This window comes from Pinus tabuliformis, chromosome 7 (genome assembly GCF_031772625.1).
Source record: "Pinus tabuliformis cultivar Carrire ecotype Pingquan chromosome 7, CPIR1, whole genome shotgun sequence".
Classification (NCBI taxonomy): domain Eukaryota; kingdom Viridiplantae; phylum Streptophyta; class Pinopsida; order Pinales; family Pinaceae; genus Pinus; species Pinus tabuliformis.
The window spans coordinates 448,342,026-448,364,769 of NC_142293.1; the positions used below are offsets into that span (position 1 = coordinate 448,342,026).

The 22,744-nt window shown below is 37.9% G+C and overlaps 1 protein-coding gene across 1 annotated transcript; it reads right to left on the reverse strand.

Annotated features, from left to right (window-relative positions):
- Positions 1 to 308: 308 nt before the first annotated feature.
- Positions 309 to 20,295, reverse strand: LOC149247905 (uncharacterized). The gene is made up of 3 exons (XM_089446178.1): positions 19,787 to 20,295; positions 19,606 to 19,690; positions 309 to 566 (listed from the first exon to the last, which is right to left on the reverse strand). The coding sequence occupies exons 1-3, from the start codon at positions 20,149 to 20,151 to the stop codon at positions 309 to 311; spliced, it is 708 nt and encodes a 235-aa protein (XP_089302304.1). The 5' UTR covers positions 20,152 to 20,295.
- Positions 20,296 to 22,744: the final 2,449 nt, after the last annotated feature.

Here is a 22,744-nt window from a genome sequence, read left to right on the forward strand (position 1 = left end):
CGTTTTTATTTTAAGGGGGAATACAGTGTGAGTTCGCTGCAAATCAAAGGGGCGATTCTCATCCTACCCTTCTTCAAACTGGTCCGCATGGGAATGCAAAACGCCCGACCCAACTCTACCTCAGAAATGGATCTACGTCTTCTAAAAACTTCCACTGGCGGTGGGAGCCAACAGAGACAATCCTGCATGTAACCCTGTTAAGACATCAGCTCTGGACGTCACAGGGAATACAAGCGCCGATCCCTTCGGCTTCAACGTCATGCTGAACACTAGAAAAAACCTATCGTGAAACATACTTCGGTTCCTCGTCACATCCATCCCGAAGCCTCCGAGATTGCGTTCGTCATTAAAGGAAAGTTGTTCGTGGCATTCGGGACACGTTGAATAAACTGCACTTTGTCTTCAATGTGGGAAAATCCACTTCCCTCACCATTTCGGGGTTCAACAGTGAAAGCCCCCGCACACAGTTCCTCCGACTGTTCTGGAATGGGCGTTTCAAATTTGCAGAAGATACGTAAGAATCTGATTGGAGCGTGAGCCATATTTGACAGCACGATTTGCTTCTCCTGATTAATACCCATCTTCACAATCGAAAATAATTGATCATTCACTGCGATACTTGGAGATTCGTAATTTCGCACCATTTTGGTCAGTCGCTGGTATTCTGGGTAGTCTCTGAGATAAATCCTTCTTTGCTTCTCACATGATGAAGAGTCATCACTATTCCATTGTTTCCATGATTCCCTTTTCTGGATGATATTCCAGGAGTTCTAGTGAGAGGGGCGACATAGGCCATTTTTGGTTGCTGAGGACCCTGCATATGATCGATGAACTGTGGTAACTTCCAGATGCAAAGGGGAATAGAACACAACACATATCAAAAAGTTAAATTCATATAAAATTAATTGATATCGTTGTTTTAAATTTATTTATTTGCAAATAGTTTGGAATTAAATTTCGATATTCTTTCTTGAATTTCAGAAAGTTCAATTAACCTCGCTCCTGTTTCATGAATTTTAAAATGTTCCTACAGTGTCCAGCGTCTTCAATTTTAAAATATTCCCACTCCGTGTCCAACGTACTTAGTGTCCAATGCTGGGTTATTTGACTATTTTTGAGGTAATCTTTAAATTCTCCTTTCAGAATTGTTTAATTAGTATTTTTTAATAGGTTTTTTAAATACAATTAAAAAAATAATTAAGAATCAAAATTTATTTTGGAAATGAATTTTTTTTATAACATAATTTTACATTTTACATTTAAAAATAACAATTAAGAGTCAATACCATTTATAAATAATAATTAACAATAACTTTCTCCATTACTAAATAACAAGTAAATTATAACAAATTGTTTTATTTTTTTAAAACTATTATTATAGAGATAGTGGTTAGTGTTATAGATTGTTAAATGATTTTTTTGTAATGCTTACTTCCTCAATTGAATGTTTGGTATGTTATTCTTATAAAATTAAATGATTTTTAAATTCAAAAAGTGGTTAGTATTATAGAGTTGTTAAATGATTTTTTATAGTGTTTTCTTCCTTACTTGAAAGTTGATATTTAAAGTTAGTATGCTTAAAATGGTTAGTGTGTTGGCTTTTTAATTCAACTGTGAAGATTTAATATACTAGGAATATGTTTCTATCTCAAGCATTTACTATAGCTATAATTTAGACGACGCATAAAAAGGTGCAGTGAAATGAATCCAAATGGATCGTTCGGATCGTTTGTCGTAAATGGTTGCACTTGGGCTCCCACTCACTGAATGGTACTCAGGAACGAAAGTGGAGTACGTTTGAAATTGTATTTGGGTTATAGTTAGTGAGCATACATTATATAGTTACAACAAGTGTGGTCTCATGTGCTCTACCCTAGGTGTCATAAGATTGGCATAACATAGTTATATAATTGATATAATTTGATGGCCAAGAAATCTGTGTCGGAAGATAGATTTTCATCTAAGAATTTAGATATGTTTGTAGAAGACATTATGTCACTGCAAAATAACAAGAAAAATCTAGTTTTAGATTCCAACTAATTGCACTGTTAATTAGTAAATTTGGGAAGCTTGGATGATCTCAAAGATCCGAGGATCCACTTCAGGAAACCAGGACAAATGTTTTATGTCAGACATTAGCATTTTAAGCATCAGAGAATTTGAATTTATAAAGGTTATAAGATAGGCTTTCTACAATATGTTTGACACACAATCATATACAAATATATTTACTTAACTATGATAATTCATTGGAATGGATTTTTTTAGTCTTATTATAAGGCATAAGCATCTCAGAAAATTTCTTTCTACCCAACTATCTTAACTATGAAATGCACACAGCACACATTGAAATATTAGGGAATTTTGTTTCATCATGGGATATTTTTTCATTGGGGTAATTTGCCATAGTATGTTTATTAGCTCGATGGTGGAAGGCATCATGAATGTGGGATTCCATGTGAGCCATTTGAGCCTCAAATTTGTATATACAAGCTTGAAGTTGCTGCTGGTTCCGGTGGAGGGATGCCTGAAGATCGAGAATGCACCCTTGGTTATGCAGGATGTCTACAAAGAAACTAACTAGGTCAACGTGGTCCACTTGTTGTGTTTGGAAAAACTGGTATACTTAATGTTGGAGAAGATGAATTTGAGACTTGATAGATTCAAAGGGAGATGACATGTCCACATTTATGGGTGAATCTCTGCGAGGGGCTACTAGCTCACCTTCCTCCTCTTGATTTCCTCTACATCGATGTCCACATCGGCACCGAGGATGGCCTCATTGATGAAGCATCATAAATATTCCAATAATATAATGAAAGTCTCTAATGGACGCTCCCGACAAAGAAATATCGTGGCACCACATACTCTTCACCCCTTCATTGTGCGGCCAACCACCTAGGTAGCGATAAAGAGAGGCTATTCTAGCTCCAAAGTACAATTTCACCCAAGATGTGTTGAATTTAAACTACTTTAGAATTGTAAAACATTCAAGAAAAGAGATAACACCCCGAGTGGGCCTTCTTCCAATTCTCACCTTCCATGACAAACCAAAAATCAAATGCACCATTGAACCTTCCCTCCAACAACAGAGCGAGGAGCATTAGGAGCTCACTAGGCTTTTGCGAAAGGACTCAATATAGTGTATGAAAATATTAATTACCCAAGTAAGAAATAAAAGAGAGATATTTTTTACCTAAAAGACTAGTAGAGAAGGCCTTGGGCCTTGATAAGAAACACGAACCCCATTTTTCCACAACCATCCAAGATTTGATGTGGAAATGATAGACCAAGAACCTTCTAGCTGTACTTGTTTCAAGAAATAATTCACTCCAGGGTCCCAAATGATGGGCATGTTGTAGATTCTTGGTGCTCTATGGGATTTATTTTTTGTTATGCCAATGGGATGATTCTATCCTCCATTAGAGAACCATACAATGGTTCCAAGGATACTCTCCACAGCAAATGAAATTACCTCTGTAGTTCCTAAACTCATCTCTTGGTTCACCAAATTTTCCATTGTTCTCACTGCCCTTGTAATTATACCAGTCACTGCATTCAGAATGTTTCCCGAGCCTCCTTCCAATGCTCGTTTGTTATCCTTTGCTTGCATTCTAATCAATGTGTGTGAGGGGAGTAATACTCCTTGTCCTTTAATTATTATCAGGACTCACCCCAATTAGGGAGACCTTCTCCTTGCGAACAAGTTATTCTAAACAATGCATTTTGTTTGAATCCACATTCGGTGGTCAGCCCAATGCAAGGTCTTGGGAGTCCTCCAAGGTGCCTTGATTAGCTAGCCAATCCACTATTTTATTTACATCTTGTCTAGTGTGAGTTTTTATCACGTATGGGAAAGATAGAAGAAGGTATTTGATATGATAACATTGAGCTTCTAATCTCCATCTTCGTATTAATTTATCCATGGGTGCTCCATTGAGAATCTTTTGTATCACCTCGAGTTAAATCTAAATCTTCTTCAAGTTCATTCTTTTGGCCATCTTCAACCCATTTTCAAGGGCAGTTACTTATGCCACATTATTTTTTGTGTGTCCAGTGGGCCCCTTGAATCTAATGATTGGTTGGCCCAATCTAACCCTTATAATTCCACCAAACATTGCAGGGCATGTATTCACTTTTGAGGCCCCATCAAAGTTTTTTTTTTAAATCCCTCAAGGGGGGGTGGGAGAAAAATAGCTAAGGAGGAGACATGAACCTTGGGATGTGGGTGAATCATAGGGAATAACACAGTTGGGGAAAGGTTTAGAATTTCCAAAATCGAAGCCTCGTCTCTAGTAGCTTTCGAGACATCCTCTATCTAGGACTCAAATAAGACAATTTCCTTGAGATTGTCTTTGGTAGTCTTCCAAATCTAATATATAGATGCGTGTTGGTATTTATGGATGCCTTCGTTACGTCCCTTCCATATGTTCCAAAGGAGGAAGCCGAGGGTGAGGACCCATGCCTAATTAACAATCAAATTTGAGGAGAGATACATTGACTAGTGTTTTATTGTTTCAACCAAGCTATTAGGGCACCAATCCAAATGACCAAAGGTGTGTTAAAATCACTCCAAGGGAGTGCTTTCTACTTGGAAATATTTTGGAAGATGTTCCATATTCTCTTTTTGTTGCCGACAAAATAGTCATCGAGAAGGTCCAATGAATCCCTTTTTGAGCAGGAGGTCCCATGTAAGAAGATTTGTTATATAGAGAAACCATAGCAAATGAGAAACCTTAGGGTAGAGTTTGTACATTCAAAGTTTCCTCCACATAGGATCTCTGGGCCAAGAGTGGTGATCGAAAACTAGTGAATACGGTTCCTTGATAGTAAACATCCCCACCAATTTATACCCCAATTGAAACTTATCTTGCCTCTCAGAGGGAAAGACTCAAGGTTTATTTATTACATCCCCAAAAGGTTTCCACTCTGGTATGGCTTCCAAACCCTAATAGTCTACCTCTATTTTCCAGTGTCTCCACTCCTGATTTATGCTTGTGTTCTTCCAGTAATCCTTTACTCTGATGGCATTAGGAGACCACATAAAGGCTCGTAATGTATCCAGATTTGGATTCCTTTAAGGTTTAGGGAGTTTTTTCCATGATTCATTCCAAAAGAAGGTTGAACTGTCGTTGTGGATTTCCAAAAAAAGGTGATATTTGACCATATAATTGTTACTACAGGCTAAATTCCATATTGGAGAATCTAAGGGAGCGTGTTCTAATCGAAGAATCCTCTCTTACAAGGGAGCGCCGTCTTACAAGGGTGATTTGGGGAATTGCCTTGCCTCACCTTGCAAGGGTGATTCCAAGAATCACCTTTCCCCACTGGGGTAAGGGTGATTCTTGGAGTCGACTTGCCCCACCTTACCCTGAGTGATTCTAGGAATCGCCTTGCCCTGCCTTGTCTTGGATGATTCCAGGAATCACCTTGCCCTGCCTTACACCGGGCGATTCCAAGAATTGCCTTGCAAGGGAGATTATGGGAATCACCTTGCCCCACCTTTCCCCAGTTGATTATAGTAATTGCCTTAGCCAGCTTTGCAAGGCTGATTCCAGGATTCACCTTGCTTTTCCTTGCCTCGATCGATTCCGAGAATTGCCTTGCCCCTCCTTGCCCAAGGAAAATTTGAGAATCGCCTTGCCCCACCTTGCAAGGGAAATTCTAGGAATTACTTTGCCTCGACGGAGCATTGGTGATTCCGAGAATCACCCTGTGTTGTCGAGGCAAGGAATATTCTAGGAATTTATTTTCCCCACTTTGAAAGGGTGATTATGAGAATCTCCTTACCCTACTTTGCAAGTAATATTCTAGGAATTTCCTTACCCTGCATTGCCACGGGCAATTTCGGGAATCGCCTTGCCCCACCTTACAAGCGAAATTACGGGAATCACCTTTCCCCACCTTGCAATGGCATTTCTGTGAATCATGTTGTCCCACTGGGGTAAGGGTGTTTCTAGGAATCACCTTGCCTTGGGTGATTCTGGGAATCGCCTTGCTAAGGTGATTTCGGGAATCAGCTTGTCCCACTTTTCCCTGGGTGATTCCGAGAATCACCTTTCCCTGCCTTTCAAGGGTGATTCTAGGAATGTCCTTGCCTCGCCTTTCTCGGAGCAATTCTGGAAATTTCCTTACCCTATGCATTTCTGGAAATCGGCTTTCCCCACCTTGCAAGGGAAATTCCAAGAATCACCTTGTCTCGGCCAATTTCTAGTATCGTCTTTCCCTGCCTTGCAAGGGATATTTCTAGTATCGTCTTTACCAGTTTCCGTATATGCGCACATCTTCCGTATATGCCCAGTTTCCGTATATGCGCACATCTTCCGTATATGCCCAGTTTCCGTATATGCACACATCTTCCGTATATGCACACATCTTCCGTATATGCCCAGTTTCTGTATATGCGCACATCTTCCGTATATGCGCACATCTTCCGTATATGCCCAGTTTCCGTATATGCACACATCTTCCGTATATGCGCACATCTTCCGTATATGCCCAGTTTCCGTATATGCGCACATCTTCCGTATATGCCCAGTTTCCGTATATGCGCACATCTTCCGTATATGCCCAGTTTCTGTATATGCACACATCTTCCGTATATGCGCACATCTTCCGTATATGCCCAGTTTCGTATATGCGCACATCTTCCGTATATGCCCAGTTTCCGTATATGCACACATCTTCCGTATATGCCCAGTTTCCGTATATGCACACATCTTCCGTATATGCTCAGTTTCCGTATATGCGCACATCTTCCGTATATGCCCAGTTTCCGTATATGCGCACATCTTCCGTATATGCCCAGTTTCCGTATATGCGCACATCTTCCGTATATGCACAGTTTCCGTATATGCACACATCTTCCGTATATGCACAGTTTCCGTATATGCGCACATCTTCTGTATATGCACAGTTTCCGTATATGCGCACATCTTCTGTATATGCACAGTTTCCGTATATGCGCACATCTTCCGTATATGCCCAGTTTCCGTATATGCGCACATCTTCCGTATATGCCCAGTTTCCGTATATGCGCACATCTTCCGTATATGCCCAGTTTCCGTATATGCGCACATCTTCCGTATATGCCCAGTTTCCGTATATGCGCACATCTTCCGTATATGCCCAGTTTCCGTATATGCGCACATCTTCCGTATATGCCCAGTTTCCGTATATGCACACATCTTCCGTATATGCCCAGTTTCCGTATATGCGCACATCTTCCGTATATGTGCACATCTTCCGTATATGCCCAGTTTCCGTATATGCACACAGCTTCCGTATATGCCCAGTTTCCGTATATGCGCACATCTTCGTATATGCCCAGTTTCCGTATATGCGCACATCTTCCGTATATGCCCAGTTTCTGTATATGCGCACATCTTCCGTATATGCCCAGTTTCCGTATATGCCCACTTCTTCCGTATATGCACACATCTTCCGTATATGCCCAGTTTCCGTATATGCGCACATCTTCCGTATATGCCCAGTTTCCGTATATGCGCACATCTTCCGTATATGCACACATCTTCCGTATATGCCCAGTTTCCGTATATGCGCACATCTTCCGTATATGCCCAGTTTCCGTATATGCACACATCTTCCGTATATGCCCAGTTTCCGTATATGCGCACATCTTCCGTATATGCCCAGTTTCGTGCAAAATAGTACTTTGCTTTTTCTATGTAACAGAGTCGACGAGTGCGGAATCCCCCATGACCGTTTGCGCGTTTAAAAGAACAGTCATTTTCCAGGGTTTGTGAAGAGACAAGTTGCATTCAATTATTCTTTTCTGTGGGCACCGCATTGCTTTATTCGTATCATGTTAGTCAAAAAAAGTAGAACACGCTTCGTTGTCGAAAGTAAACCCCTTTTACACCGCATCTCATTTAAATTTATTTTAAAGTTTAATGCGAGAATAAATCAAAATAATTTACAAGAGTTGAATTAACTATTAACTGTGTGCAACTGATCTTTGTTTCATGTTGTACAAAGAAATAGTTGTTGACCCAATACGGAAGATCCCACCTTATGTGATCTTCCTGTCGGATGGACTTCCTACCCAATTAGCATCGGTGAAGCCTTGAAGCTTCACTACTTTTGTCTGTCTATACCAAATACAAAACCGAGTGGTGCCTCTGAGGTATCTCAAAACATGTTTGGCTACGTTCCAATACAATTTTGTAGGCTTAACCATAGCTTGACTAAGCTGGTTAACTACATATTACATGTTCGGTCATGTGTTCACCAATTGATTTTTTGAAATTGACGTGACCTCCTTATGGATGGTGATACATGAATTCCATAACATGTATCCAACATCACATCTGATATCTCTGACATGTTTACCTAATTTTCCGATGACTGCCGAAACAGGCCCTATACCGTCCACATCTCCATTTGTTGCCATCGTCCTATCCAATGGATGAATGATCAAATCCAGGCGACAAATTTTGGACCTTCTACAAATTTATCATCAATTAAAAGTGGTAGCAAATTGGTTTTACTGATTTATATTTTTGGAATTATATGTTGCTAACTCTCTCTCTCATTTTCCTATAATAATCCTATTCACTAATATTTTTGTCTTCCAGCAAGATGTTTTGATAGAGGAGCAAACGCAATGTGCCATGGATATGGGGCACACATCGTCCTACAGGGTCACATACATATTTTCCAAATGATTAAGTTCATTTTCAATCTACATTTCAGGTAATTGCGATAGATCCAGATCGGTGAGAGTCATGAACCAATTCTGGTTCCGAAATCAAAGTTAGTTGATTAGAATCCACTAGGAAGTGAAACATCAGCAAGAAATGAAACGAATTAGTAAATGAGCCTCCTCGTTACCGCACAACCCAACTCCTCCCCTCCACCCTCCTACTCACATTTTCAACAGTTGCTCAGAGCCTTGTCCTCTCGAACCTCTCCCTCGAGCTTGGGTCACTCGGCTGCAATTGCTCATTATAACGCATTGCTCCCCTAGTCGACTCCCATACAATGCTCCCACCACACTGATAATACCGAATCTCAATTCAACCTCCCCCACATCATTCTCCCCCATATACAACCTCCCCTAAGTAATACCTCTTTCCTATATATCAGTGCAATTTTTACTATTTTTACACCAAAAGTGCATTTTTTGCCACTAGAACTGCATATATTTTCCACCAGAAGTACAATTTTTTCATATATTGGAAGCAAAGTACATTTTTAATACATTCATTGATATCTATTGTTGGAGTAGTTCTGCTGGGAAAAGAGAACTATCCTGATTGGTCAAGGAAGATAAAACAAACTCTCATTTTCAATGAGTTGTGGAAAGGAGTGTGTATAGGAGAAGGAGAGAATGAACCTGCAAAGGCCACCTCGGATAAGAAGATTACCATTTGGGAAAACAAGAACAAAAATGCCTATGCCTTGATTGCATCATCTGTAAATGAAGAGGTGAGTCGTCATAATGCACCATTTTCAAATTCTTTTGAAGCCTTACATAAGTTGAAGGAACTTTATGACTCACTCTCTCAACTTGAAGTTGTCCAATTGATGATTAAATTATTCAGTCTTGAATTGAAAAATGATGATCCTCTTGCTTTAGCATCAAAAGTAAGATCTATTATGCATGATATCAAAACCACTAGTGTTCTAAAGAAGTTTGCTGAGAGAGAGAAGGTTTCTGGGAAGAAGACAACTCCTTAGTCTTCTAAAGAAGTTGTGTGTATTGAAGATAAAGAGAAGAATCATACTCAAGATTCTTCTAGAGGAATAGGTGGCCGAAGAGGTAAAGGAAGAAGAAATTTTAGAGGCAGGGGTGGCAGACAGTTTCAAGGAGAAAAGCCTGATCTTCATTGCATACGTTTTAATAGAGATGGATATGATGCATTGACATGTAAGTTTCTTTAGGACAAAATTGAGTAGGAAATAAATGAGGCCAAAGGTAAAACCCTTGACGATGAGACAGGTATATACTTGTTTCTATGGCAGACTTGATGGATGGCACATTGCAGATATGATGGAGGTTGCTTCATAGACCTGGATTTGGCACATCTTCCGTATATGCGCACATCTTCCGTATATGCCCAGTTTTCGTATATGCGCACATCTTCGGTATATGCCCAATTTCCGTATATGCGCACATCTTCCGTATATGCCCAGTTTCCGTATATGCACACATCTTCCGTATATGCACACATCTTCCGTATATGCGTACATCTTCCGTATATGCCCAGTTTCCGTATATGCACACATCTTTCGTATATGCACAGTTTCCGTATATGAGCACATCTTCCGTATATGCCCAGTTTCCGTATATGCACACATCTTCCATATATGCCCAGTTTCCGTATATGCGCACATCTTCCGTATATGCCCAGTTTCCGTATATGCGCACATCTTCCGTATATGCGCACATCTTCCGTATATGCACAGTTTCCATATATGCGCACATCTTCCGTATATGCCCAGTTTCCGTATATGCGCACATCTTCCGTATATGCACAGTTTCTGTATATGCGCACATCTTCCGTATATGCACAGTTTCCGTATATGCACACATCTTCCGTATATGCACAGTTTCCGTATATGCACACATCTTCCGTATATGCCCAGTTTCCGTATATGCGCACATCTTCCGTATATGGCCAGTTTCCGTATATGCACACATCTTCCGTATATGCCCAGTTTCCGTATATGCGCACATCTTCCGTATATGCCCAGTTTCCGTACACATCTTCCGTATATGCCCAGTTTCAGTATATGCGCACATCTTCCGTATATGCCCAGTTTCCGTATATGCACACGTCTTCCGTATATGCCCAGTTTCCGTATATGCGCACATCTTCCGTATATGCCCAGTTTCCGTATATGCGCACATCTTCCGTATATGCCCAGTTTCCATATATGCGCACATCTTCCGTATATGCCCAGTTTCCGTATATGCACACATCTTCCGTATATGCACACATCTTCCGTATATGCCCAGTTTCCGTATATGCGCACATCTTCCGTATATGCACACATCTTCCGTATATGCGCACATCTTCTGTATATGCCCAGTTTCCGTATATGCACACATCTTCCGTATATGCGCACATCTTCCGTATATGCCTAGTTTCCGTATATGCGCACATCTTCCGTATATGCCCAGTTTCCGTATATAGGCACATCTTCCGTATATGCCCAGTTTCCGTATATGCCCACATCTTCCGTATATGCCCAGTTTCCGTATATGCACACATCTTCCGTATATGCGCACATCTTCCGTATATGCCCAGTTTCCGTATATGCGCACATCTTCCGTATATGCCCAGTTTCCGTATATGCGCACATCTTCCGTATATACCCAGTTTCCGTATATGCGCACATCTTCCGTATATGCACACATCTTCCGTATATGCCCAGTTTCCGTATATGCGCACATCTTCCATATATGCCCAGTTTCTGTATATGCGGACATCTTCCGTATATGCCCAGTTTCCGTATATGCATACATCTTCCGTATATGCCCAGTTTCCGTATATGCGCACATCTTCCGTATATGCCCAGTTTCTGTATATGCACACATCTTCCGTATATGCGCACATCTTCCGTATATGCCCAGTTTCCGTATATGCACACATCTTCCGTATATGCCCAGTTTCCGTATATAGGCACATCTTCCGTATATGCCCAGTTTCCGTATATGCCCACATCTTCCGTGAGGAGAGCGATGCAGAACCAGACCAGGTGCCTCAAACGATGGATCCGTTCACTGATACTCCTGCGCACACCACTGTCACAGCATCGGTCCACACATATTGATATCCAGTATCATCACCTTCGAGATTGTGTGCAGAGGAGTATCATGTTGCTGGAGTACATTCCTGTAGAGGAGCAAGATGTAGATATTTTGGCAAAGGCATTGTGAAGATGTAAATTCACATTTCACAGAGGAAGGATCAGGGTAGTAGATAATCCATTTCTTGTTGACAGGGAGTGTTAAAAATAGCAACAAGAAATCCTAATTTAGTTTTTCCTTGAATTAAGTTAGGAATTAAATCGAAATTCTATTTTTGTAGCAACTTGTAATAGTTAACTAAGTTAATTTTACTTAGTTGGCTCAATAAATTTGGGTTGGAAGTCTATATAGAGTCATGTAGAGTGATTCCTAAATTTTAGGGGCCCAGGTTCAGTTCTTTTGAGTTGTAATTATTTAATTCAGTTTAACTGAGTCAAATTCAGTTAAACTAGTTCAAATAGTTGGAGGAACTAGTAGGAGGTCTAGTAGTGGGGATCAACTTTAGTGCAGCTTCATCGCTCCACGAGTTAATTGAAAATTCTCTCATAACAAAATCATGCATGTCAGTTCAGAAGAAGACCCAGTTGAGATTAGAGTTTAGGGACAATGTACTATCAATTATATAATTTAATGAGTTGTATAGATGGTTCATGCAATCAGTAGAAGGGCTATGAAGGATTGCACAGTTGTGGTGAGCACATTTTGGAGGAGGTCATAGCTAAAACAAGTTTTTGTGTTAGACCGCAGGCCATAGCAAGCAGTTGGATGTGGTTTAACGGTTGCGTTAAGGTGGACAAGACCTTAAGAGGGCAGTGTAGCATAGGAGTAGCCTCTCCAAGGTGGGCGCAACCCTTGATGGCTTAGATCGTTGACTATGTGGTGGGTTAAGGGTTGTTGTACATGCCCTGACCAGAATTGCAAGAGCAGCAGTACAAACAGTGGTGGCAACAGTGTTTTATGGAGGATTGTTGGGTCAAATTGTTGACCATAATTGGATCGTGACATTGCATCTTGTTGGTGCCATGTGGAAGATCTTCCGAGGAGGTGAAGATTATTCCTAGGAGCATAATTGACAGTGACGTGATTGGGTTCCATTGATCTTATTGGAGGGCAGTGTGTTGGCTACCCAAAGTAGCCCTAGAGCAACATACAAGAAGGACACTGTTTGATGCGTGATTGGGTGTGAGTAGCTCTTTGATGGACGAAAGAGGCTACTAGAAGGCATATTGGAGCTCAAGAGTTAGGCCTACCCAGAGAACAGATTTATGAGCCTATGTTCTTGCAGCAGAATGACATGCACCATTGTTATGTGGCAGCCCTCCTGGAGTCTCAATGTGTAGTGGCCTTGATGGACTAAGGCACTACTAGTGAGCAGTACAGAAGCAAAGGACCGATAGGAAAAGATACGACATCGAAGCTATAGTAAAGTTTGTCATTAAATATCTTGTATACCATAGACTGTTGTATTATTCAGATTTGGTTTAATATAACGAAGATTGGTGATTGTACAATTTTCTTAAAAAAGGTGTGTATATTTGTGCATATGTGATTTACTACTTTATATTTCCACTATGCAAAGTAGTTTATGGTTGAGATTCTTGGTTTGGTAATGTTACTGATTTTAAGACTCTAACCTAGACCCAAGGTTGTGAAAAATCAACAGATAGCAAGAGCATAATCCTTTACATTTTATGTTCATAATTAAACATAAACTAGTAGAGTTTCTAGCTTTATCCAATGTGTCAACAATTATTGAGGCCTCAACACTCCCCCAAATCTGTTAGCTTAGTGTCCCTCCTAAAAAAATTCAACTTAAATCCTTTGATCACTTTGTCCATTATTGTGCTCTCTTGGATATTAATCACTGATTGTTTGTTCGTTAAATGCATGGTTCTTATATGATTACATATTATTTTAGTCCACTTCATATTGTAGTCATAATTGAGTATTGTAATAGTCTTGTTGATTTTGTTTGCATATGCAAGTGGTCATTGTTGCATTTGTCACACACACACACACACACACACACACATATATATATATATATATATATATATATATGTATTTTATGTGCCTCTTCGTTCTTTGATTAATCCTAACCCATGAAATTCCTATATGTTATCCCTGGGTTGCTTTCATCATCTACAAGTTGTAAGCATATTATAAATTGTTTTTAAGAAAGAATTGGTGCTCCTACCAAGTACTTAGTACAAAGTACTCCAAATGTCAATGATTTTTGTAAGATAACATCTCTCAGTTGTCGATGGATAACCCAAGTTGTAATTGACATATTAAAATCCCATATAACATAGATGTTAGAAGAATTGATAGAACTAAATTTGGGTAAAGCAATGATAAGAATAGTGCATGACCTTTAATTAAATGTTTTTGTGCATACTTGTGGTATAGACCAAGTGAGTTTTTCACCTATTTCAAATAAACCCACTACATGTTTTATGAAATTACAAGTCCAATACAATTGACAAGATTTAAATTCAAAATCTAGAAATACAAAAATGTTCACCAAAGATTTCCCATCAAATGAACCTTACCCATCAAAATAATGATAAAAATATTTTGAATAAAATTATATAATCTTTTTTTTGGTAGGTAAGCACCCACGGGGGATTTGAACCAGTGACCTATCACAAGGAGTGCCTTAACAGTGCACCCATTCACTATCAATCCAAAGCCCCATGGGCTGAATAAAATTATATAATCACTCATTGAAAATCTCCATTTTTTTTACATTGCAAAAAATTAACATCTTAATTAAACATTTACAAATTTTCTAAAATTATGCTAAAAAGCCATTGCCATGCATCACCGGGAAGAAAAAATTATAAGACAAATAGTGTATCGTTACCTCTGTATATATATGTGATTTACTTGTACAAAAACAAAATCCATGCTATACATCTACACAACAGTACAAAATTCTTGTGGGATACACCATTGAGAAAAAAAAGAAAATAACATGGTAGAAAATGGTAATTTAGTTGAAGCAAATAATGTACGTTTTCAAAGACGCTTTGGTGAATAGAGCATATGTGACAAAATATAAAAGTGAGGGACATAAAACAAGGTAGCAGATAATGTGTATTGAATAAGACAAAGGTAGTGGATAATGTGTATGGAAGTAATGTGTACCACCTAAACTTATCTCGAAACACCTAATATTGGCCCTCTTTAGGTTAGGTGTAAATGTACATGATGTAGGAAATTTTAATTTATAAACATTTTTTTAGGAGTGTCTTCCGATCATCTTATTAAAGATAAGGACAAAAGTTTGCAAATACAAGGTAAGAGTCTAGAAGGTGGAAGGCCAATAGTGAGCAGAAAATTTAATAAACAAAGTCATTGTATTAAAAAAATGGGCCCTAAGAAATTCCAAGTACCATTTAAATGGGCCCTAAGAAATCCCATGTACTATTGTTGGAATTTTAATGAGGAGATACCATTTTTCCCAAACCATTTTTAAAGAGATTTAATTTTTCTTTGCAAATGTTGTGAATTATTCTATTATTTTTACTCAATATTGGAGTTATAAAACAATGTATTTTGTATTGTAGGCTATTCTTATATTTAGTTGTTGCATTTTTATTTATGTTCTCTCAAAATGCTTGTCTTAATCTTGTATGAGTATAGGAGTGTAGATGCTTGTTTTAAAATTGGAATATTATGAGTTTGTAGTCATTTACTCATATCCTAGTCTTTATTCGCAGTGAACTATTTTTTGGGTTATTGATAGTGGCATGTGTGGTTCTATGTTTGGTTTTGTTATTCTTAATTCTATCTAAACACATGCATTTGCATCTTAGTTTAATTACATTAAGCTTGGAAATCATCACCATTTGATCTAGCCACAATCAATGAAATTGAAAAATAGTAATCACTACAAGGCCAAAAATCAAATGAGTTCCCTACTCTAAATATTGTGAAATCTAAGTGGAAATTCTCACGAAAGGCAACCCCTATTATTGATTGAAATTATTCCTAAACCCATCAACAAGATGACCTTGTGAGACATCCAAACATTGTAAGTTTTTAAAACAAGAATCATGAAAGGCAAGGTATCCAAATGCTAAGGCATGCCAAAGCACAAATGGTAATTTCTACATTGCGTCATCATCAACACCAATGGAGGGAGACTATACATGAGCTTTTTTCTTTGTGTTTTCCTTCCTCTTTATTTCATCACCTATCTTTTCTTCCAAAGATGAGTATATTGCAGGTATAATTTATGTAATCCATCATCAATGCCTATGGCATATATACGAACATTGATATTCATCACTTTTATTAACACCATTACGTTAACCTCAACATTTTTTTCAAAGGTCCAGCATGTTCCAAATTTTACAACTACCTCTATTTTTCTAGTAAGTTAGAGCTTCAACAAAGGGAATAAGACCTAGATAAGACAGGATAAAAGCTAACAATAAGACTAAAAACAAAATAAGAACCTAATAACTAAATAAATTAAGAATAAATAAACCAACAACCTAGAGAGATCAATGAAAGTTGTAAGAAGCAAATCTAGGATACCTTTTTTTCACTAGGTAGAGCCTAGGCCAACAAAATGATGCTAGTCTCTGTTGAACCTTGACAAATGTAACCCCACAATTGTCTCCCACCCTTAACCCCTCCACATGAGATTTGAACGTTAAGACTATTGGGACTAAACTCCACACAAACCAACTACTCTACACCTCATAGTACTTATAATCTTTACATAAAAATTATCATAATAATATACTTAAAGAACTATTTTTATAATATAAATCTAATGATCTTATATTTATTTGAGAGTTTTCATTAATATATAGTTTAATGTATTTTTCATATATATAAAAACAACCCAAAAATAATATTTAAATATATGTATATATTAATTTTTTTCTAATATGTATATTTTTTTTGGTTTAAACTTTTTTATTTTTATTTTGCTTAAGATGATTAGACTATTACAACCATCATGAATGTTGAAATGAGATGATATAACAATTACTCAATCCTCTATAAACGTCGCAGGTTGCATGCCTTTCTTTTCTTGTGTAAACCTAACGCAATTCAACATACACTACATCTCTTTTCTTTATTGTGTAAATATAATGCAATTCATCAGTGTGAACGAAAGCTTCACCTAATATCTTTATACACTATTCTTATGAAGCCTTCTTCAATACCATAGTCTTGTACATCCATGCACCCAATCCAGTTTCCACATTAACTTCCACACCAAAATAATCATGGAATTTGCCTTCAATCATAGACAATTGCCCCAAAAGTTTATAACGTCCATCACAAAGATAGTGAAGCATGCATAATTTTACTCACAAACCTACTTCGGTCATCAAGGTCACGAGAATAATGAATATGTCATTCATGTTAATCCAAGCTAACTCCAAGATCAAACTAGAGCCCCTCAAGGTTAGACACCCAACGTTTAATAAAATTAAAAACATAATATTGATTTAGTTTTAATTTGTTTAATTACTTAATTTTTTTAATTTTAATTTATGGTTAATTAATTTAATTTTTATTTATTTAAGTGATTTTAATTTTAATAATTTACCAAAAAAAATCTAATAAATTGAATTCATATAAATCTTTTTTACAATTTTTATTTAAACAATAATTTACAAATTTTATTGTTAATTGGATTTAACTGAGATAATCCTGAAAAATGTTTTTCTTCTGTTTAATTAGATTTAACCTTCTTATTTAAGAGTTTTTAAAAGACTGAAAATTGTCCCTCATTCATACATGTAACTGATGGCTTAATTTTGTCTTATCTTTTATCTTGGTCAAGTTTCATCAATTCTTTTTCTTTGGAAAAATTAAATAGTTTCATTAATTGTTTTCTTTGACAGTGTCTATGAAGTCACAATATATGTTAACAAAAATATTTCAAAGAAATAAATACTACAATTTCACTAAAGTTTAGCCTTCTTTTATTTGTTGCAATTAAGCTTACGATTTTAGTCAAAATTGTATTTTTTATTATTTAAAATATGTTTTTGAGTGCATAAATAAATTCAGCACTATGAAAGACATCTAAAACATTAAAATTCTACCTATTATATAACTAAAACTTATGATTCTGAAATATCTATACCAGATTTCTAGCAAAATTGAATCCAAAAAGAAAAAAAAAAAATACCAAAACAAAAAATACCAAAACATCTATCAATTAAAATATACTGAAATTACATCACATCAGTAAATTTTGATTACACTCCACAAAATTTTCAAAATAAATATTTTGACCTCTTCCATTTGCTATAATCTGTTTCTTTGACCCATTAAGTCTATCTTAACTGGCTGGGGGTTTTGATGATAAACTCCTTCCAAATTAAAGTCTCATTATAATATGATGTTCTATTATATGATGTTATTATATGATGTTCTATTGGAGCCCCCTTATACTGATTATTTTGACTATATTGACTATATAATTCTTCCCTGATTCTTGAATATCAAAAAAGCTGGGGAGACAACATTATGATAAAGATGATATCTTTATCCCGGGGCGGATTTCTATCTTTGGAGATTCTCTTATATTGATCCAATAGATTCTATAGATTCTAAGCACAACCTAGGGGTCCTCTCTCTGCAATTAGATGTATCATATCAAAGATTTAAAGGCTGCTCTCTAAAATCTTGAAGCAGAAGCCCTCTCTAAATAGGCCCTGTCTCTTTCCCCTGGATTTATGTCTTTTGAATACATTGTTGATGGTTTGATCTGTGGACAGGGATATTTTGAGATTTCTTGGTAGGTTATCTTGTAGTTTTTTTGCGAGTTTCCTTTCTCTCTCTTCCTTCCCTAATCCAACTCCCGTCTAAGTAGAATGGAGATGATGAAATCAAAAGGTAATCAGCTCTCTCAAAGTGGCATTATCAGAAACAACTCTTTGGTCTGTTTCGTTTATTTTTAGTTGTGTTCTGGTGTTTAATTCTGCCAGGTTTTTTCTGTGCTGATGTTCTATTGGATTGGCAGCTGCTCTGCTCCCTTCTCTTGCATGGTTCTCTGTTTTGAATTTTGAAAAAGATTTTGGTCTTCCTGACACACTCCGGGGTAGATTTGATGATTGTAAAATATATTTGATGAATGTAAACTATCCAAACATATGTAAAACTTTCCTCATTTATAATAAAAATAGCTCTGTTTTTTTCATCTGAACAAAAAAATCTTAAATATCAAAAAGAGTGATATCTACCGTGAAATGATATTAAAATAAAAATAAAAAAACCTGCCATTTTTCTTGCATCTTTAACGACCATTACTAGTTTATGATTTAAGAACATGTAAAAGCAAGCACCACGGAGTATCAAGTTAAAGCCAAAAAAGAGCAAAGCAGGTCACATAGATTATTTCAGTGATCAAGGTCATATTAGTGACAAAAGAAACTCCCATTTTGTAGACGTTTTATAGAGAAAATTTCGTAGTATCCACTTTCAAATAATTTCTTCCCATTGTGATTGAAAACCCAAAACCAACATTGGCATCGATAGTGACATTGTTATCGATCACAAATAAGGCATGCCTGAAGGGTAGAACCGTGAACATGGTCAGCCCATCTACTAACACACTACTTTTCACTACCAACAGACATGATGGAAGAAGAAATTTGTTAAACTCGCATTTCTGAAACAAAACTTTGGCAAGCTATTTCAACTGACATAATACATAGGATTGGGAAGCTTGAAAGAGCACGATGCCTGGTAGGGTCCAATCAGATCGTTCCACTGATCACCCACACTTCCCCATAAACGATAGCCTTTCTTCACCAGTTCTCCCCTCTTCTTGGGCTTGTACACACCCGTTGAGGTGCCCTGATCGCTCTTCCCCCTTGCAATTCAGACATTCCATATATATTAAATGTCTTCGGATCGAAACCGTTGCCCCTGTTAAAACAAAACAATAAAATCATCATCATCCAAATTCTTGCACACTTATATATAAAAGCGAGAAGAACAGACTGTATGTGGAATAATACATACCCAAAATCCTGGTGTTGGAAATAAGGGATATTGGATAGAAGAGTTTCATCAATATCGAAAACCCACGCATCCATCCCATCTCCTGCAAGTTTCAGCGTTTTGACATAATCCACAATGGTTAACGCTACTACTTTGGAATCCTCCCAATACTGCCCTTCTGCCAACATATATTTCCTCACGTAGCCGACGCATTCTAATGGCGTGATATTCCAATCTTTAAGGTTGCCGCTCCCCACGCTCAATCTCCAGGCCGGGCACCAGGAAGAAGAACGGCCGCATAGCTTCGCCTTGGGCGACCCATCGGCTGCGGCCCCGCTGAGCAGGAGGAACAAAAGAAAGGGGAACATGGTGGCCGATGCTAACATGACTCAAGTTCTTGTTTCGGCGGGTTTCCAAATTCAAATGAGTGTACGGTCTGGTGGTGGCATTCAAGGCGGAGGCAACCGACTGACCGACGTGTGCTTGCACGCCAGAGTGGAGGGCAAAGGGGAGGCGGGCAGGGTCGTCGATGGGCAGGAGCACGGCAGACGACAGAGTCGCCGGAGCTGCGTGCCCTCTAATCGCCGGAGACGGATGCATGCTATGATGCATGGTCGAACATGGAGGATGTCTGCCGCTGTCAGAGGGTGTACCTCCATAGCATTAACTTTGCTATGGAGGTGGAAATAGGAACTCACACTAGACAAGATGTAAATAAATAGTGGATTGGCTAGCTAATCAAGGCACATTGGAGGACTCCCAAGACCTTGCATTGGGCTGACCACCGAATGTGGATTCAAACAAAATGCACTGTTTAGAATAACTTTTTCGCAAGGAGAAGGTCTCCCTAATTGGGGTGAGTCCTGATAATAATTAAAGGACAAGGAGTATTACTCCCCTAACACACATTGATTAGAATGCAAGCAAAGGATAACAAACGAGCATTGGAAGGAGGTCCGGGAAACATTCTGAATGCATTGACTGGTATAATTACAAGGGCAGTGAGAACAATGGAAAATTTGGTGAACCAAGAGATGAGTTTAGGAACTACAGACGTAATTTCATTTGCTGTGGAGAGTATCCTTGGAACCATTGTATGGTTCTCTAATGGAGGATAGAATCATCCCATTGGCATAACAAAAAATAAATCCCATAGAGCACCAAGAATCTACAACATGCCCATCATTTGGGACCCTGGAGTGAATTATTTCTTGAAACAAGTACAGCTAGAAGGTTCTTGGTCTATCATTTCCACATCAAATCTTGGATGGTTGTGGAAAAATGGGGTTCGTGTTTCTTATCAAGGCCCAAGGCCTTCTCTACTAGTCTTTTAGGTAAAAAATATCTCTCTTTTATTTCTTACTTGGGTAATTAATATTTTCATACACTATATTGAGTCCTTTCGCAAAAGCCTAGTGAGCTCCTAATGCTCCTCGCTCTGTTGTTGGAGGGAAGGTTCAATGGTGCATTTGATTTTTGGTTTGTCTTGGAAGGTGAGAATTGGAAGAAGGCCCACTCGGGGTGTTATCTCTTTTCTTGAATGTTTTACAATTCTAAAGTAGTTTAAATTCAACACATCTTGGGTGAAATTGTACTTTGGAGCTAGAATAGCCTCTCTTTATCGCTACCTAGGTGGTTGGCCGCACAATGAAGGGGTGAAGAGTATGTGGTGCCACGATATTTCTTTGTCGGGAGCGTCCATTAGAGACTTTCATTATATTATTGGAATATTTATGATGCTTCATCAATGAGGCCATCCTCGGTGCCGATGTGGACATCGATGTAGAGGAAATCAAGAGGAGGAAGGTGAGCTAGTAGCCCCTCGTAGAGATTCACCCATAAATGTGGACATGTCATCTCCCTTTGAATCTATCAAGTCTCAAATTCATCTTCTCCAACATTAAGTATACCAGTTTTTCCAAACACAACAAGTGGACCACGTTGACCTAGTTAGTTTCTTTGTAGACATCCTGCATAACCAAGGGTGCATTCTCGATCTTCAGGCATCCCTCCACCGGAACCAGCAGCAACTTCAAGCTTGTATATACAAATTTGAGGCTCAAATGGCTCACATGGAATCCCACATTCATGATGCCTTCCACCATCGAGCTAATAAACATACTATGGCAAATTACCCCAATGAAAAAATATCCCATGATGAAACAAAATTCCCTAATATTTCAATGTGTGCTGTGTGCATTTCATAGTTAAGATAGTTGGGTAGAAAGAAATTTTCTGAGATGCTTATGCCTTATAATAAGACTAAAAAAATCCATTCCAATGAATTATCATAGTTAAGTAAATATATTTGTATATGATTGTGTGTCAAACATATTGTAGAAAGCCTATCTTATAACCTTTATAAATTCAAATTCTCTGATGCTTAAAATGCTAATGTCTGACATAAAACATTTGTCCTGGTTTCCTGAAGTGGATCCTCGGATCTTTGAGATCATCCAAGCTTCCCAAATTTACTAATTAACAGTGCAATTAGTTGGAATCTAAAACTAGATTTTTCTTGTTATTTTGCAGTGACATAATGTCTTCTACAAACATATCTAAATTCTTAGATGAAAATCTATCTTCCGACACAGATTTCTTGACCATCAAATTATATCAATTATATAACTATGTTATGCCAATCTTATGACACCTAGGGTAGAGCACATGAGACCACACTTGTTGTAACTATATAATGTATGCTCACTAACTATAACCCAAATACAATTTCAAACGTACTCCACTTTCGTTCCTGAGTGCCATTCAGTGAGTGGGAGCCCAAGTGCAACCATTTATGACAAACGATCCGAACGATCCATTTGGATTCATTTCACTGCACCTTTTTATGCGTCGTCTAAATTATAGCTATAGTAAATGCTTGAGATAGAAACATATTCCTAGTATATTAAATCTTCACAGTTGAATTAAAAAGCCAACACACTAACCATTTTAAGCATACTAACTTTAAATATCAACTTT

What these genes read in the sequence shown, in the direction of transcription:
- LOC149247905 (XM_089446178.1), bottom strand. Translation starts at nt 20,151, where the DNA reads ATGTTAGCATCGGCCACCATGTTCCCCTTTCTTTTGTTCCTCCTGCTC. An exon ending in TTCCAACACCAGGATTTTGG is followed by an intron (nt 19,691 to 19,786) that starts GTATGTATTATT and finishes TTGTTTTAACAG; the next exon opens with GGGCAACGGTTTCGATCCGA. An exon ending in CGATCAGGGCACCTCAACGG is followed by an intron (nt 567 to 19,605) that starts GTGTGTACAAGC and finishes GGTATTAATCAG; the next exon opens with GAGAAGCAAATCGTGCTGTC.